This window comes from Eupeodes corollae, chromosome 2 (assembly GCF_945859685.1).
Source record: "Eupeodes corollae chromosome 2, idEupCoro1.1, whole genome shotgun sequence".
Classification (NCBI taxonomy): domain Eukaryota; kingdom Metazoa; phylum Arthropoda; class Insecta; order Diptera; family Syrphidae; genus Eupeodes; species Eupeodes corollae.
Window position 1 is genome coordinate 109583784 of NC_079148.1, and position 19603 is coordinate 109603386.

General features: G+C 29.7%; 1 protein-coding gene across 4 annotated transcripts in view; it reads right to left on the reverse strand.

The window, feature by feature from the left end:
* Positions 1-19603, reverse strand: part of LOC129947300 (transient receptor potential cation channel subfamily A member 1) — a 71512-nt gene that overhangs the window by 23339 nt on the left and 28570 nt on the right. For 3 of the 4 annotated variants that reach the window (XM_056057816.1, XM_056057815.1, XM_056057814.1), the window contains exons 4-8: positions 8278-8434; positions 6263-6353; positions 5900-6095; positions 1463-1570; positions 714-902 (exon numbers count right to left, since the gene is read on the reverse strand). In XM_056057816.1, coding sequence (XP_055913791.1) covers positions 714-902; positions 1463-1570; positions 5900-6095; positions 6263-6353; positions 8278-8434 — 741 coding nt within the window. Of the gene's footprint in view, positions 1-713; positions 903-1462; positions 1571-5899; positions 6096-6262; positions 6354-8277; positions 8435-17713; positions 17967-19603 lie in introns of those variants that run through there. The other variant, XM_056057817.1, reaches the window with a different exon arrangement.

Genomic DNA, 19603 nt, shown 5'->3' on the forward strand with positions numbered 1-19603 from the left:
GAATAATTTGTCAAAAAACCAATAATAATAAATTTAAAAATTTGGGCAAAGAACTCTTTAACATCAAGAAAAAAGTATAGTAAATAGGACTAGAAAGGATATGGTCAAGATCAAGGCCGTAAGCCGAAGGAGTTAAGTTATTCCTATATCAAATGAAGAAGAAGGAAGAATATGCAAATTTGAAATGATATACAAATGGCTTCATTTGTAGAAGAACCACTTTTAAATTGATGTAGGTACCTACCTTCGAGTACTTTTTGTATGTGCATATGAAATGTGAGAAGAACAAAAATCTCACAGACAAAAAATGTCAAGAAACGTAAAATCATGAGGAAAATGTACGATGATTAAATGCAAATAGAGTCCACCTTACTGAAACAAATGTTCCTTTTGTTTCTCATCATTTATGACCCTTGTAAATATACATATGTATGTAAGTACACGTATTTGTATGTATACATCTTCTAGTGCACGTTCTGGAGGTGATTTGTAATTTTTGTTTGTGGTTTTGAAATCAATATATTTTCTTATGTGAATAACATCTTTTTCCTTTTATGTATCCGTCTTTAAGTCATACCAATTTGTTTGATTTTAATCAAACTACATACGAGTAAGTTAATTAAACTTGAATTGTGTTTTGAAACGAATTACGAATCAAATAAATGGACTTTTGAAAAATCGTAAAATTTATAAAATACACTTTTTTGCATTACCTGTGCACAAGCCAGATGAACAGGTGTTGATAAGTCATGTTGTTGGGTTGATATCTTAGCTCCTGATTTTAGACACAACTCCACAGCCTTTATATCTCCTCCATGTACAGCTGAATGTAGTGGAACGTTCCCTTCAGAATCGTAGAAGGCTAACATTTCTTCTCTTGTACAACCCCGTGATTCTCCCCACTGCTTTGTTTTTATTTTTGATGAAATAATTAAAACAAGAACAATATAAAAAAATAAGTTTTTCATTTGACATTTCACTTACCAAACTATTTCATCATTAATATGAAATTTATAAGAAATTGACAATAAAATTGTTATGAAATGAATGAATGGTTATTTATGCAATAAAACACACACACAATTTTTAATGTATAAATTAAAATAATGCATTTCGTTCCATCAGGAATACATTATAAAAATTTGACAGATTTAAATTTAATGCAAAAGTTGGATTTAGCGGTAAGTTGTCAATATACATATGTGTTTTAAGTAAGATTATTTCACTAAGCGGTATAGCAAAATTTAAAATATTATAAGAAGATTTATTTAAATTCAATTTTTTTCGTATAGAAATAATAACTTTTATGAAATTATTGAAAATAAAACTCAAGCAACATTTATAGAAACATGCAACACAAAATACACAAAACTAAACCAAGCAAAATTTTATTTCAATATTTTCTTTTTTTAATTTTATTTTATTAACAATAAACCGAAATATTTAATTTATATTTACTCGCCTGAAAAAATACTTCCATTGTTTTGGAGCTAGCATTTTTTGCGGCTTCATGAATTGGATAGTAACCATTATTGCAGGGTTTACGAGGGCATGCATCGAACTCAGTTATCTGAAATAATATTTTTTGTTTTGGTTTTTTTGTATGGATAGAATTCGAGTAGGTATGTAGGTATGTGTTGAATTGCTTATGATTATACAAACACAACAGAAACAAGAGTAAAATTTTAGATATGTTAACACAAAATAAAAATGGTAACATGTTTTTTTTTTTTAAAGGAGTGAGTACCATTTTTCAAACTAACATTCTCATTCTACTCTACTCCTCAACTTTCATTTCGAATAAAAAAGTTGATATAAGGGTTAGATATAGATTCTATAAACTATGTTTTTATTTATTTTTATGATGTGGTCTAAAATGGAGGAATACTATTATTTCAGCAATGGTGCACTTTCAGTTTAGTTAAAATCTTAAATAATGTTAAAGATTAAGAAACCATAATAGTATTTTCTAGTCGAGCAAATCTATCATAACTGGCTTAATATTAGAAGACTGCAACAGGATTACTGGAATTGGAGCTACAATAGCCAAAACTATCGAGATATCGGTTACTTTCCATCAAAATCATGGAAAGAGTTTAAATTCGACATTAATTTGTATCGAACTTAAACTTAAACTCTTTCCAATTTGAGCTATGAATCCATTGCGTTACTCCAGAAAAGGGGTCAATGAGAACTTATGTACCTTTTTAAACTACAGAAGTGTACGATTCATTTGGTATATGGTGATTGCAGGAGAGATATATAGCTTTTTAAAATGCAATGTAGTTTTTCTTATTATTATTTTTGCACAAAACTAAACAATGCATCCCTCTGCATGGCGGGAAGTTAAAGTTGGTTTTAAACCCAACCAGGTAAATGCTGGCAAGTCAGCCCTTAAGATCTACGACCTATAAGTCTATCATCCTTGATTGGTATCCATTTAAGGCAAGTATTGAAATACTATGGTTGCTTTCCTTGCAATTGCATCTCTAAATGTAGAAAGTACGCATGGGGAGTTAATTCATGTAATGCTGACTAGTAGAATAATTAATTCAAAACTGGGCAACTCTTCTACTAGAAAATTCGTTAATAGAGGGCTACCGCAAGGTGGTGTTCTATCCCCTGTCCTCTGAAAACTGGTGGTAAACAAAATTCTAAATGGTCTGGATGCGGAGGGTTTCAGAGTGATTGCCTGTACGAATGACGCTGCTATAGCGGTTTTAAAAAGAAGTCCATCGATGTGGTCTGGGTGTTAACCCACACAAAACCGAATTATTCCTATTTTCGAGGACATACCAAATTCCATTTGTTAAAGGGATGAAGTTAAAGTTATCAGACGAGGCTAAGTACCTGGGTCTTATTTTAGACAAAAACTAAATTAAAAACGCAATAAACAAGAGTCATGAAAGCTACTATAGCTCTCTTTTCTTGTAAAAAAGCTATCGGTAATAAATGAGGCTTACAACCCCGAAGCACGCATTGGCTATACACATCGGTAGTCAGACGGGTTTTGATATAAGGTGTGGCGTATGGTTTACTGCTTTAGAAAGAGCTATAAGCCGCGACAAAATAAATAAAGTCAAACGTTCAGCTTGCAGATGTACAAGCGGGTCGCTTCGCATGATCCCATCTGCGGCACTGGACACATCTTACTAACACCTCTTATTTAGCAAACAAATAGCTGCATTGCTGCAAGCTATGCTATTCGCGTCAAAGCTTCGTGGCCGTAATTCTTAGGTGTTAAGAATCAATTTCAAAACACACAGACTTCACTATACCCCAACTGCAATTCGACAAAAACTGCTGGATTTCAATACCTTCCAGATCTTTCTGGGAGGATAGGGCATTCCAGGAAGAGACGAGTCAATCCACTTTCAAACAGATGGATCAAAAACATAAATGAAGAGGTTGGTGTAGGTGTGTTGTGTACTCTGTACGACTGAAATTAAATCTCTCATTCCGCCTTCCCAATAATTTTAGCGTGTTCCAGGCGGATTTTTTGGCGATAAAAGAAGTCTTGTCCTTTAAACGTGATATCAACATCTGATATCCTTTTTTTGTCAGATAGTCAGGCCGCTATCAAATCTCTGGATTCTGTCTCTACAAACTCTATAACTGTCCATAACTGTCGATCATCCCTAATGAAGTTGGCACAATAGTTTGCTGGGTGCCGGGCCATAGAGACATCCTAGTTAACAGTAAGGTAGATGAACTCGCCAGGAGTGGTACAGTACAACCCATTCTATTACGTTTGGCAAATGCTGGCATACCAATTGCTCCATGTAAACTATGACTAATACATGACGCTATAAAGAAGGCAAATACCAGGTTGAATAAAATCACCACGTGTCAGGTTACAAAAAACATCTGGCCAATACTAGATTTAAAGCGATCAAGGTGATTGCTATCTTTAAGCAGACCTCGATTATCGATGTCATAGCCGGGCACTATCTAATAGGAAAGCATACCACGCGGGTAGGCGTATTCTGAAATGACTTTTGCAGAAAATGTATGGATGAGGAAAAGGAGGAAACAGTTCTTCACCTTCTCCGTACATGCTCTGTTCTAGCTCAAATACTCAAGAATTACCTAGGAGAATGCTTCTATAACGATCTTAATCATATTAACATTATCAGTCTCTCACATTTCGTAAGGGACTCAAACTGATTTCATTAAGCTCAGAAAAAAGCCTCAAGATTTACTCCATTACGGACAGCCACTTTAACCTAACATAACCTAAATAATGCATATAAACTTTACAATTGTAAACTACTTAGCCAAGGAATTACATTTTTATAAAAAGTATTAAAAATGTCTCTCTTTGGATGTATATGGTAGAGATGCCGGTGTTACATTCATTGGATTAATATTAATTAATTTGTCTGTAAAATATTTTCCTATCGTCCTTGATCATCTCCTCAGGTTGTAGATACCTTTTTTAAATTGTATCCTATTATCTCGTTTTTCTTTTAATTTAAATTTTTGAACTCAACTGGATCTACCTTACTAAACAATTTTTTTAATTTTATCTGAAACTCGAGAAAACAGACGAAAACTCTTTCAAACATCGATTTCTTGCAGCAAACTTAAAAACGTCGGTAGTCAGGAATACATCCCGCTTTTTTAGTTTCTGGATGAATTTAATTGAGTGCACTATCTCTCCCGCAATTACCCTACATAACAATTGATAATGATTTCTAGTTGATTGAGTATGAAAAGGTTTAATTACTGAATTTAATTTTAATTTTTCATTTACATAAAATTTGTCATATGTTCTTTGACACTGACAGCTATTCTCCGTTCTTTATCTTCATAAAAATTAGTCGCTCCTCGACGGAAATAAATAAGTCACTTTACTTTAAAACAATTGTGGAAAATATTGAAAATATATTTGGAAAGTAAGTTCTGTGTATCCCAATGAAAAACAGTGCAGTAAAGTTTTTGCCGCAAGAAAGCACTAACCGTACCTGCTTTTTGTTGTACGCAAGTTTGTGCGAAACGTTCATAAGACTGGTTCGCTTGTTGACAAAACTCCCTTGATCTCGATCGTCATAAGTTGAGTACAGGCGGGAATGTGCCTGCTTAAACCAAGAGTGTCTAATTCAATTTACTAACATTAACTTGCTATTGATCTTATCAGCGTACTAGCTGAGGAGATCTTGGATTATTCGCTTAAAAGTTGCAAAAGCGCAAGATAATACATTTCGTTATTGCTTTGCAATTTGGGCCGCTTAGCAACTTAACGAACTTTTAACAAAAAATCATTTTTTCTGAAGAGGTTAACAAACGAAATTTGCACGTAGTTGTCGCGAAGCCAATGTACCCAATGAGAATGACTGTTTAATGCGGTTTTTTTCGAAAGGCTGAGAACAACGTTTTTGGTGGACGTTACAGATACTTTTATTTCAATTGAACATATTTTAAGAAATAAATTTCAAAAAAGTTCATAAATGAATTAAATTTAAATTATTTCCCTCCAACCTCATTAATTGCTCAACAAATTGATTTTTTTTTTCCTAATTGGGTTTCTACATAAAATAATCTGTTTCTGTAATTAAATTTTTTTTAATTTAAAATTTCAGCAATTAATCTTTGATGTTCTTATAAAAGAATTCACAACAAAAAATATAATCAATGTTTCATCCTTTTTAAAACGAATGTAATACATAATCATTAGACAGCGATATATTTTATTATGAAATAATGTACTCTAATACTTCAAAGATCCATACACATCTATGAGTAGCCATACAATCCTGACAAAAAACCAACAAACCATACCTTACTCACAAAGAACACGCATATCATATTTTACTAAAATCTAAAATTATAATATTCGTAATAATTAAAAACTAAAAAATCATAAAATAACTATAAAATAAAAGTCCTCAATTCATACCAAAATCCTTGCACATTCTTCATGATCGTAAATAGCTGCCAAATGCAATGCCGTTCTTCCATGTTCGCCACCTTGTTGAATGTCAATCACACTGCGATGTTTGCCCATTGCCTTCAAAGCCTTTACCTTGTTCAACTCAGTGGCAAGGTGAACTGGCGCTTGCTTCTTCTCATTGAGCAGACCCGTGTTGACGGGACTAGAAAATTGGGATTATAAAGTACAAAGTTTATTTATGAATTTCAAATTAAAGTTTGATTTCAAAATCATGAGAAGCGATGAGATATGGTGGATGGCGGAAATACACGAAATTATGATTGTGCATAGGTATAAGGTTACGGTATCTAAGCTTATATATAAACCTACATTGATAAAAGGTAATCCAGTGCATCAAAAGAGTCGTTTTCAACGGCAGCATGAAGTGGTGTATTGCCAGCGCCATCCTGAGCGTCGAAATCTGAAAACAAATAAATATGTATGGAGTTTGTATGTACGTAGATTTGAATGAAATGTTTAATTTTGTTTTGAAGGTGTCAAACAGCTTAAGGTTTAATTAGCTTTCTTGATGTCTTCGCGTCGTCGGTTATAGTTTTGATTTATGAAGCGTATAATGATTTTTTCTATTTAGCATAAACCGAGAGAGAAGATGGAGGGTTAGGATTAAAAAAGGAGGATGTATAATGATTCGACCTAAAAAGGATTTTAATTTATTTTAATGACCTGGTCTGCCAATTTGTTTTTACTTTTCAAGAACTCCTTTGCTTTTTGTAGCTCAGAGGATTTATGAACATTTAACAAATTGTTCATGTCTTCAATAGTTTTTACTTCTAGCTGTCTAGAAACTGAGAATGAGAGAGTTTTTGACTTTCGCAAATTAAAAGACAAAAAGAAAATAATGCTTAAAACATTATCAGATGTCAGTCATTGAAAATATAAAAACTATTGAATTTTCCAGTACAAAAGACAAAAGAGTACATTGACTTGCAAAAGAACTAAGTTGGGAGCTGTTAAAGCCAATTCTTCAAAAATTAATAATTTCCAATCTAATGCGAAAATTTGAATAAAACTTTTAGATATTAACATAACGGGTTATTCATTTTGTGTTTTCAAAAATATAGGGCTAGAATTCGATATCTGTCAAACTAAGTTGTTAAACTGATATTTACGAAAACGGAACGCTAAACTATCGCACATCGCACGCATATAAATTTTTAAAACCTTACACAAAAATGGTGATTTTGCCACAGCCAAATATCGTGCTTTAAGAGGAAATGATGGTGTACATAATCGTATCCAACTACGCAAGCAATGGTCAAAATTGTGACTTCGTAGATACGTCGAATGGGTATTTAAACAACCGGCGGCGTCGATGGACGGCGATTTTTCGAGCTAAATTTTCCTCAGCGACGAAGCACATTTCTCAATCGGTGGTTCTGTTAATAAACAATATTTTCGTATTTTGGATTCTGAGAATCATCAAATAATTGCACAGAGGCCATTCATGCACTAAAAGCCACTTTTTCGTGCGCTCTGTGGTCCGGAGGCATGATTGGACCTTACTTCTTCAAAAACTACAATGGAAGAACTGTAACCGCCAATTCAGAGCGTTAAGGTCATATGATAACAGCCTTTTTTGCCACACAAATCGAGCGAATCTGGATTTATTGTAAGAGCCATTTCTCGTCGTGGGCATATTAAGATTTTACGATTCGACATTGGACTTTTTTTTGTTGGGCTACGCAAAAGACCGTGTTTGTTTTGCTCTTGAGCACTTAAAAACCAACATTCGTCAAGTTATGGCTAAGATACCAAAAAATATGTGTGAAAAAGTGGTCGAAAATTACCTCAAAAGAATCGATGCTTGAAACAATTTGTGTGGCGGTCATTCAAATTATGTAGTGTTTCACACATAATGTTAACGTTCAAAGTTTATAATAAAAAAGAAATATGATGAAAAAAAAATATTTCACATGTGTTTTATTTACGTTTACTTTTGAAGCCGTAAAATGAATAACCTTGTATTAAAATTAGTATAAATCTATTAACGAAACAGATTTTTTGAGCCTCCCACTGCCAAATACTGCTAACATCCATTATTTTTAAAGAAACAACAACAGAACCTTTCGTTATTATATATTCTAATTTAATAACAAGCACTAGCTTTAATTAGATGTTTAAACAATGGAAATAATCCCAAAGAATTGTGTTTAATTAATATTTCTTCCTTTCCTTAAAGAAGTTTTTATTTGGTGTAAAATCTGTTGCTTTGTTAACTGAGGCAGATGGAAAAAAAAAGAAAAACAAAAACAAAACACCAACGATTTTAAGCCCGCAGAATAGAAGCCCATTTATATGCAAATAGACTCTTGTTGTACTCTTACCTCCCTGTTGACGTTTTATAAACTCTAAAATATTAACTCGATTCCTTGCAGCTGCCTGGTGTGCTGCTGTTCTGCCTTTTCCATCTCGTATCGATAGTCTTGTGTTGTCGCTTTGGAATAATCTTGTAAAATCTTCTAAATTTCCTGATTCAGCTGCCTGCAAGGAATACAAAAAAAAAAAACATATAAAGATTCCGATACATTTTTTTAAATAAAGACAGGTAGGTCTATAAAAAAAAGCAATGGTATATGCATCTAAGAGAATAGAGACAGCAAAAATAAATAGGGTCGTCTCAGAGCTTTGCTGTGCTATTTTTCACCAAACAAACAGTGAAAATGTGCCAAACCAAATTAGTTTAGATCGATGCCTTGACTTCATTTCTATACTTTTCCATATCTGTATCTATTTGTTTTGGTATGTTTCGATAAGCTAGAAAAAGATTGTTGCTATTATTTATGAACGGTTTTCTTAATAGCCCATCAAAAAGATTAAATACACTTTTATACGAATTTAGAACCTTTAATAAATATTGTCTAACATCTCATGGTAATTGCAACAAGTTGTACAGCATAGCTATAGAATTAATATTCGATTAAACTGATTTCCTGTCACATATATAATAAATTTTGTATCAAGGAGAAGAATTTATTTGTGAATGATACGAGTATAGACACTTAAATATTGTTCATATTTGGAATTTATAAAATTCTAAATTTACTTTTTCATGTACTTGAGTAATGTATCATCAACATTTTGACAGGGAAACGGAAAACTATTAATCAAATTTCACTATAAACTTTGTGCACATCTCTATGAACTGCAAAGGTTGATGGTACTCGTAAAACATTTTCTTTATGTTATAAAGTTTAGTTGTGTACATGTAATGTGAAAAATCTTCTACAGTCATTGTTTGGTGGTTTAGATACTGTTTTTCAAGATATTCATTATGTTCCCATTTATTTAAAAAACATTATGGGAAAAATAAAACAAATTATATGTTGCAAACTAAAAAATAATAAATATATTTTGTATGTACAACTTTGCAGTGCATCATGTTTAGCGCAAAGTTTACAGTGATTAATAGTTTATCCTGATTTAGACAAGAAATTGAGAATTTATTTTATTTTTTAGAACCTAATGATATGTTTCTACGGGTTGGACCACAATTTTTCACTACACGGAAATTCATGTAAGATGATGTTCCCGTGGATTAGTAATCAAAAAATCACCAAAAATACTATGGAACGATTTATACAATCTTAGAAGAATTAAATATAAGCTGGAACCGCATTTTAATCCAACGCTTCCATAACTTAAAGAAGATTATTTATAGTCGGAAACAGGACTTGTAAAACAGCAAAAGGTCTACTTCAACAACAGTTTGGAAAAAAACATTTCTTTCACGGGTTTTCAGTAATTTAATTGAGACTCTTGGAGTTCAATGTCAATACCTAATGTACACTGAGACTTGATTTTTAACACCTATCTGAAACTATATTTCAGGCATATTAAGCAAACTAAACTATCATTAATTATAAAATATCAATGGTGGCTACTAATTTTACTAATTTATTTATATTTTACAAATGTTGACTCTTAACCCCAGAAACTAATGGTTCACTTTAACAAATTATAAAAAAAGGATCCAATTGGATAAATAACTCATATACCGATATTTTATCGATTAAGTGATATTTACAATTTAGTTTTGTTATCTCTAGGAATTTTACTAAAGTTAAAACCACCACAAGTTAACTTTTAGCAATTTGTATAATTATTCTTATCAGAGTAGTGGATGGAATGGTCCAGTCAACAGTTGGAAATTCCAATTAATAGGTCCGTTTGCTTTGCTTATTTTCACGAACTGTCAATTTTTAGACATGTTTGGATACTCGTTTTTTTTTTTAATAAAAGCCTATTAAAAATTTAATAATAAGCAAAGAGAAAAGAAATGTTTAAAATGTTGGACTACCTTAGTAAATTAATAAATATTCAGCGAATTTGTAACTAGTAAATTGTTAAACCCTAAACAATAGGTTGTTTAAAATTTTCCACTATTTGTTTTTTAATTTAGTCCAATTTTTTGGAAAAATTAAACTGTAAAACTTTTGTTTGAAAAATGAGAATCTACAAAATTGGGGAAAATATATAAGTTTCGAGAATCAATAAATGTTGTTGACGTAAAATAATGTTCTTAGAAAAATTCATTGGGTATTTTTTTTTTTTAGGAGAAATAAGAAATCTAAAAAAATTCTTTAAAATTGATTTTTGACTAAATATGCCGGGAACAAAAACAGATAATAAAACGATACCTACTTTATCATATACAAGTATTGTTGCTAACCTTTACTTTATTTAAAAAAATTCTAATTGTTAGTTTTTTTACAAAACACAAAAACACAACAAAAGAGGCTGGGATGCGACCCGCACTGATAACTTCCTATCCCGTCTGTCTATTTGCCTGCTTAAAATTTTTACAAAACATTCATAACAATATTGTATGCGAGATAAATAATTTGAAGTCAATATCTCTCTTTGTTCTCTAAATACTTAAGTCGAAAACCATTTTCTATCAGTTTTTGTTAAATCTATATTTGTTAATTAGATTTTTAGTCGAAAACCAATTTTTACCAATTTTGCGTTGCATTTTTTATAGATTTTATTTTCGTATGATAAAACTAAATTTTTGTGTTAAAAAAAATGCACTGAATGTCGAAAACAATATTTACCATGAGACGGAATTAGTTTGAACAGAATATTTTTTTATTTAAAAAATCTCAAAATTTGACTAAATGTTGAAAATCTTAAGATAAAATTAGTTTAAAATCAATTTCTTTAATTTTTGAAAATTTTTTTGAGTCAAAAATATATTTTTACCAAGTTTTAGTATGTATTTATATGTTTTTATTTTTTACTTAAAAAAATGTCGTTATTTTTCGTTGCATTAAATTATTTTGGAGGTAAAATCGTTTTTTGTTCGTAAAATATTCGAGGTGACAATTAATTTTTATTATCTGGTTTTTGAGTGCCAGTTTTTTTTACAAAAAATAGAATATCTTCTTTAAAATTAAACATAAGAGCTTCTGACTAATTTCATCTCATAAAGAATAAAGTTTTCAATATTCAGTTTAATTTTGGGAAAGATCCAACAGTCAGATTTTTCATAAAAACTTAAATCTACAAAAAATAGTAGAGAGTTTTTTTTACAAAAAAAGGATCATACTTAAAGTTGGTAAAAATAGATGTTTGGTTCTTGACACCTCGAGAATAAATGATATAATAAATGATTTGTTTCTGTTATAAATTTTCTTAGAAAAATACAATCAGCATTTGTTTATAAAATATTTTATTTATTCAAGAAATGCTAATAAAATTGGTAACATTTTGTTTTCGACTTGAAATCTCATTGGCAAAAATAGATTTTGAAATCAAACTATTTCATAATATGCAAAATATTTTTAGTAATTTTTTGAAGGTCTCATCCCAACCTCTTTTTTTTAAAATTCGATCACCATTTTTTTTTAAAGATGTTGTATTTAAAAAAAAAACATAATCAATTGTTTTTGTCCCTTTTATTTTTATTGAGATGATTAATTTGACGATTTTGAATTTTACTTCTAATTATATTTAACAAGGTTTGAATTAAAAAAAAGTTTTATTTTGTTTTAATATATACAATTTTGTGTTGTTTTTGAAGTCTTTTAAGTTGTTTTTAAAAAGTCAAAATACCTTCAAATTGGATAGCTTTTGTAAAGTTAGCTTTTTCGCTTAATTATGTTTTAAGATTTATGAAAGAAACATGTTCATAAAGGGATATTCAATAAAGCCGTTTTAATAAAGGTCGGTGTATTCACGGAAACAGAAATTTTGCTTGACGTTCATCCAAAAATTTTTTCACTCAAGTAAATTTTTTTGTTTTTCTTGATGTACTTTACGAATTATTTTCATTAGTTATATTATTTTTCTTAATTTGGAGTTGGTTTCATGTATCAAAGGAATGTAACACAAATTATTCCTGTATGTATTTGTCTAGTGATTTATTTTATCATTATTTATTTTTATTGGTTCTCTTTAGTATCTTGATTTCTCAATCACATTTAAGCTTCAATCTACCTACCTGACATTCTTAATATCTGACATTTGATTTATAAAGTCTATACAAAAATGAGTCCTTGTGTCATCGACACATTGATTGGCAAGTTTAATAAGAGGACTGACATGATAGTGTCACTTGTCGTTTTCGATTGCAAAAATAAAGATACAAATTGCTGGTTTCATAAATGTTTAACTTATTTTAAAATTTATTTAAATAGGTGGAAGAAAAGTTTTTTTTTACAAATAGCTATATTTTGATGAGTCTTATTTATTAATATTGAATATTAATTATTGATGGCGTTGATGCAAACATGATGAACAATTTAATATTTTTTTCTGGTAACTATGACGAATGTTCCAAATGTGCTTGAGTTTATTCTAATTAAAGTGCCTTAAGTTTTTGAAAATTGGGTGATAAATCACATTTTATGAATATAATATCTATATTCTAATTTTATAAAATAAATAAGGTGGCGCAACACTCCAAAGAGTACGATGGTCTAGTGGCTTAAACTCTCAACCATTCCTGTGTGCGAGTCATGCCAGGAATCTGATTTTTCTCGTTTGTTCATAATGATGCAGCAACTTATATAAAAACAATTCAAAGAATATTTTATCTAACACAAGTGTGATACTTCAAAAGACATTTTTGCCTGGGGCCGATACCTATAGATAAAAGGAGTTCGTTTACTTTTAAAATTCCAACATTTTTAAACTTAAAAAAAATATTTTTTCTATTAGTAATTTGGATAAATGTGCGTACGTAGTTGACGATAAATTAAAATTAATTATTGTCTCATAAGGACATGAATATTAATACAAAAATTAGCACAGTGTTAAGAATAAGGCTAAAATCATTCCAGAAGACAACAAAAGTTTCATCACATATTATAGTGCGGTGATGAGGCTTATGGTAGGTAGGTAGGTAGAAATGGCGATCTCAAGGCAACCTAACTTGAGATCCAATTAGCGCTGTAGTGCGCCGTTTTTGATTGAAAGGGATAGATTGATAGAGAAGCTTCATAGCGATTATGTTAGAGCCATTTTGTCGCATTGAGAAAAAAGATTAGGTCTCTAATCTTTGTCTCAGATAGCTCATCGAGTTCTTGAAAAAATGCTTTTCCAAAGCATTTCAATCTGGTGTTTGCCAAAGCAGGACATTTGCAGAGGAAATGGATTATGGTTTCACTTTCTCTTTGGTCACTACAACTACGGCAAAAGGTGTTGTAAGAGATACCCAACTTCTCTGCATGAACTCTTATAGGCCAATGTCCGGTACAAACCGCAACAATCCTGGCTATGTCTTGCCTTGGCCTGCATAGAAGATCGTTTGTACGGGTTTTGTTATAGGTGGGCCATATCTTCCTAGATATAATGCAGTTGGGTAAATTGCTCCACCTTCGGTTTGATTTAGTTTGGTAGATAGAAAAGATTTTACTCTTCATAGCACTAAGAGAAATGTTAACCATTTCCGCAAGTGAGCTATGAAGGGCCGATCCTTGCCTGGCTAGCTCGTCAGCCCGTTCACTTCCCACGATACCACTATGGCCCGGAACCCAGATCAGGGTGACAGCGAGGTTAATATTCAGGTTTGCAAGCTCATCGCGACATTGCTGGACCAATTTAGATAAGGATATGGCCGAGTTAATGGCTTTGACAGCTGCCTGACTGTCTGTAAAGATAGCCACATTTCGGTTTTGGTTTGGGTTTTGTTTAAGTATCTTACATGCCTCCCTTATTGCCAGCAGTTCAGCCTGAAAAACGCTAGCAAAGTCAGGAAGCCTAAAGAATTTGGCTACATTTGGGGACTCTGAGGCTTATAGATTTATGTTTTTAATGGAATATAATTAGTTTGATTTCAACATCTGTTTTTGTTCCCGAAATATTTTTGTGGAACATCAATTTTTAGTTTCATTTAAAAAAAATGCCAATTAAATTTTTCTAAGAAAGTGATCTTATGTTAACAATTAAATGTCAATAGTCGAAAATTAGCTTTTACTAATTTTTATATTATTTTTGTAATTTTTTTTTCTTTTATTATAAAAAAATGTCACTTGGGTACTTTAAAAAAAATTTACAAATGCTAAGAACAATGCTTTTTAAAAAGAGTACAAATTAATTTGAAGCCAATGTCTTTTATTTTTTCACGATTTTCGAATTCAATATCAATGTGTACCAACTTTTAGTAATTGAATTTTGTCAGTAACTGTCTCTTTGATTTATCTTTAGTTTTACTTAATGTAAAACTATTTTAAAAGTTGCATAATTGTATGTTCCAAATTACGTAATTATTCGAGATGCCGAGGTCGTTGCTTGATTTTTTTTTATTTTATACCATTTTGGTAAATTGAAGTCACTAATGTTATTTATTCAAGAGATATTTGGGGTCAACTCATTTTATATTTTTTTTTAAACTGATATAATTTGAAGTCCATACAACGGATTGTCTTCAAAGAATTTTCAGCACATCTTGATAATATTATTAGCAAATTATTTCAGGTAAAAAAAAGTGTCAATTGTGTGTTTTTTGAAAAACTTTTATGAAATAATTTGAATTGGTTTTTTTAGCTAATTAATGTTATTTTCTTTAAAAATATCTCAGATTCTAGAGACCTTGAAGTATAGTGTCGCGACAAAACTTACCATTAGGCAAATGGGAAGGATTAAAATATTTTCTGATTTAAACCTAAGAAAAAAGTCAGATAAATTTGTTAATTAAGAATTAAATTTAAAGAAAACATGACTGATGACATGGGAACTATTTTCCGCCTTTTCGTCACAAAAATAGGTATATTTTATTTAAAAAAAATTGTTTGAACTTTACCGATTCAAAAAACATGCGAATCAAAAACTTTAAGACCTGTATAAAATAGAAATTTAAATACGTTAACGATTTTCAAAACTTTTCGCTCTACAGTGTTTTGTTTTTCGTGTTTCACGGCATATTTTGAAATCCCCGATTTTTTTAAATATAAATAAATAAAAATATTTCTACTGAAGAGTGTAATTAGAACTTAACTTCATAATAAAATATGTATATTAACAATATACGTATTTCATCATTTTCTTAAAATCTTCCTTATGGAAAAAAATAAATACGCCACCGTAACTCTTTAAAAAAGATCCCTAAAAGTATTATTTTTATCATATATTTTAAACATTTTTTTTTTTTAATCAAAAATAAACTTGGCTTAAATTGATTTGTTATGCAAATACAAAAGTATTATCAACTAAGTTTTTAGTACTATAAAGAACATAGATATGATATAATTTACTATCAATAACTCTCATAAGAAATATTCATATGCATATAAAAAATATTAAACAAGATTGCAATTTAATACAAAAATACTTTAAAATGATTTTGAATTCGTTATTAAATTTCTTTTACACACATATTCAGTTATTTTATTTGTACTCGTATTGAATTGCAGTAAATTGCTACTACATCGCAATTCAACTTAAATTGATTTTTTGCACTTGGTTCGCTCGCAAAGAGGATTTTATATTGAATACAAAAATCAAAGAAAGATTTGAACTCAAATGATCCAAGAATGTATCCAACTGTACAATATTGTCTCCAGTACACCTTAGATAAAAACCTATTTAAAAGTCTTAAATTTCACATCTATTTCTACCTATATACCTTCCATCCATCTGTGTATATATGTAAGTACTTCAAATATTATCAAACGATTATTTGTGTCCTTCCTTAAGAACATATAAAAACCTTGGTAAAGTATAGGCACTGGTACTTTAACTTTATTTGTTTGAATTTGAGTAATTTTTTATTTTACATTCCTTATGACTGACCTTAGCCTGTGTGTCTAAGTTACCGACTTAATCTTAATCTCAAAATATATTGATTGATATTATAAAAAAAGGAACATTTTTGGTTGGAATCCAGAAATTTCTTTTCACAAAAACGTTATATCCAGGAAAATAATTTTTTTTCTCCACAGGTATATTTCTTTAATGATTGATTTATTTGATTGGTCACATAAAGTCTTTAATTAAGCGAAATTGAACATTCTTCAACATGAAGACAACATCAATTTGCTTATGACATCCGGTCTTGAAACCACATCACGGTCAATTTTCTCCTTAAATAAAGTTAAATGATCTTAACATCTGAAGTCAATAAATATATTCTTGGTTTTGTTGTACTCTTAGTAAGAACAAAAAGACATATCTGGTGGTACACATAACATATATATAACATCAACAATTCCCAGAAGAATGCTCTAAATTCGAATACTTATTGAAACCCTTGAAAAGTAGCACGTGTGTCTTATAGATGGTTTTTCAGTTGTAATGATGTAACAACAAAGCTAATAAACTAGGCATAAAGGACTAAACATTGTAAGTCAATTGTTTCTTTTTTTTAAGGACTGAATATAATAAGCCTTTAAAATTTTAGATATTATTTGAATATAACTCAATTTTATTTTATTTATATTAATCATGGATGTAGTTTAAGAACTTAATGATTTATGAGAACATGATTTAGTCAAATTTATAAAAATGATTTTTTGAATTCAAGTGAAATCTTATTTGATTTTCCAAATAAAAATACAAAAATCTTTTGTTTATTTCAATCACTTCAACATAATATAAATTTAAAATATCAAGTGAAGGTTATTAAGTAAACAATCTCTTAGGAGAATCTTCAAATGATGCAAGAAGGAAACTTATTAGGTATGTTGCCACTTGAAGTATTTCCTACCTTCGCCCTTAAATATTTTTCAAAAAAAAAAAAACAAATAGAATTTATCATCAAAAAATGATTTATTAGAAAAATATCATTTAAAGAAAATTCATTAAAAAATGAGATGTGATTTTTTAGCAGGTTTATAGTTTTCCACAAGGAAGGAAGAAAATTCCGAATCAAGAAAACTTTTCTTTAAAAGAGTATTTAGCTCCTGGCAAATAAATCAGTTAATTTAACTTTTACATTAATGAAGTTAACGTGGTGTATTAATTAAGTTTCTTTAACAGCCAAAGGTAATTATAATTACAATAGAGTATCTTTGAAGCTTAGTCGGGTCATATAGCTTTTAGAAGATAAATTAGAAATCTTTGTGATTTGTGTGTCGCATTATTTTTATCTCTTATCTAAAAAGGACTAAGTTTAATTTGTATGTAACTAAGACTGGCATTAAGTATCATTTTTGTATCGTGTGCCATGTTCTTGTGTAGAAACATCAAATTCAAAACAAATTAAAAAAAAAAAACATTCAAATTTTGATTGTATTTTCATTTTTGTTTAAATTTTATGGTTTTTTATACAAATTAATTTCCATTCACCAAAAAGATTTTAAAAAAATTCAAGAAATTTACCTGAAGTACTTCATCTGGTCTAATTTTAGGCGCTGGCACTAACTGAAATACCCTTGTCCATTGTGATGGTGTTTTAAGGGCAGCAGCAACTGTTATTTCTGCCCCGCGTGCACATTTACCAACAAAATAACGAAATGGGCGTCCCATATCGTTTTTTGTTGAACTTTTCATAACGTAGGTATTTAAAATATCGATATTATATTCAATAAAATTATTGAATATTTTTTATGTTTTATTATCACTTTTGAATAACATATTTGTTTACTATAGTTATTTATTTGCTTTCATTAAAAAAACACTTAAATTAAATACATTAATTAGTCGCAATGTCCCGATCTGACATATTATTATATTTATAAATAATTTATTTATATTTATAAATAATTTATGTTCTATTCAAAATGTTTGTATATTATTTTTGCTTTTATTGTGACTATTTTACAACATGTTTTAAATATTCTTTTGGGTAAAAATATGTAAAAACTTGTAAGCGTTTAAAAGACTTTTTTTTTAATTTTCCCAGAATACAAATTTATACTAGGTTAAATAATTCATTCACTTTTTATGCAAATTAAAGATATGTAGTATGTGTTATGTAGTTTTTAAAATTTTAACCTCTGTTAAGTAAATAAATTATACAAACGACCGCGACGTTTGAACTCATTGTGACTTTTGGTAAGAGCAAAATCCACAATTAAACTTGAGAGTTTTTATGAACAAGACTTTGAAAAAGGTTATAATTTACTTGATTAATAGTGACAATGCTTAGAACGTTAATCAACATTTTCCGTGCTATGTCACCTCTTGGTCTGTGAGACTATTAAAATAGGTTTTTTTTTGTCTTAATCGATTTCCTTTGGATTCGTTACAATTGTACATCTATCTGATTCCTTAGAGAAGATAACAAGTAATATTTTATTCTGTTTACACGAAGGATGACGAAAAATAATTCGAATTCCATTTTGTATGTTTTAAAATGAAATTCTTGTTGCTTAAGATAATAACCTCAATGCTTAAAGGTGCATTTTTTTACATAATTTTTTGACAGTGTATTTTTTTTAAAATATAAATATCGTTTGAATGCCTTATATGGCTAAATGAAATCTTGGAACGCGTTCTTCTCGAATTTAGATTTTTCAATTTTGCTGACACTGTAACTCAAAAAAAATATATCCCATATTTAAACTTTAATCCCAAATTTAAAGTATACAATTTTAAATACATTACCCTAAAATGGCGCAATACAAATAATATCATCGTATATTCCAAAATATTAGGTCTGTTAAACGATCACTTTTTTTTATTCTCAGCGGTCTTACATTTTACTCCTTTTTGAATGCAGTGAGCAAGTCACTTATAATGTGTTCCATATATTCTCAGTTCCCAAAAAAAATACATCGAGTACTTTTCTCCAAAAAGTTCTGAAATTCACCCAAAATGCCCATGCTACGCATTCCACAAGCTTTAAATAATTTTTTGTTTTTATTTACAAAATTTAAACAAAAAAATTATAATTCCGTGTTAGCATTTCAAAATGTTTGTTTACTTTTAAAAACGAGGATTTTTCAACTTTAAACAAGTCTCTGAACAAAAAAATGCTCAAATTCTATTTGTATGTTAACCATTTCTAATTTAATTAAATATTAGAAAATTATGGAATTTTTTGGAATTTGATTGATGTCACGTCAACAACGTCTACGAAACGAATCAATACAAACAGGCATTATAACTATAATTAGGCTTAAGAACTAATAGGTCCAAACAATAAATCAAAGATGATTAGATCTGAATTGATAACTAGTTTGTCGTTATCCTCTCGCTATAATCCTAACCAATTAGACGTATTTACCAAAATACTATTTTCTAATTTTCATATACAAAATTATATTC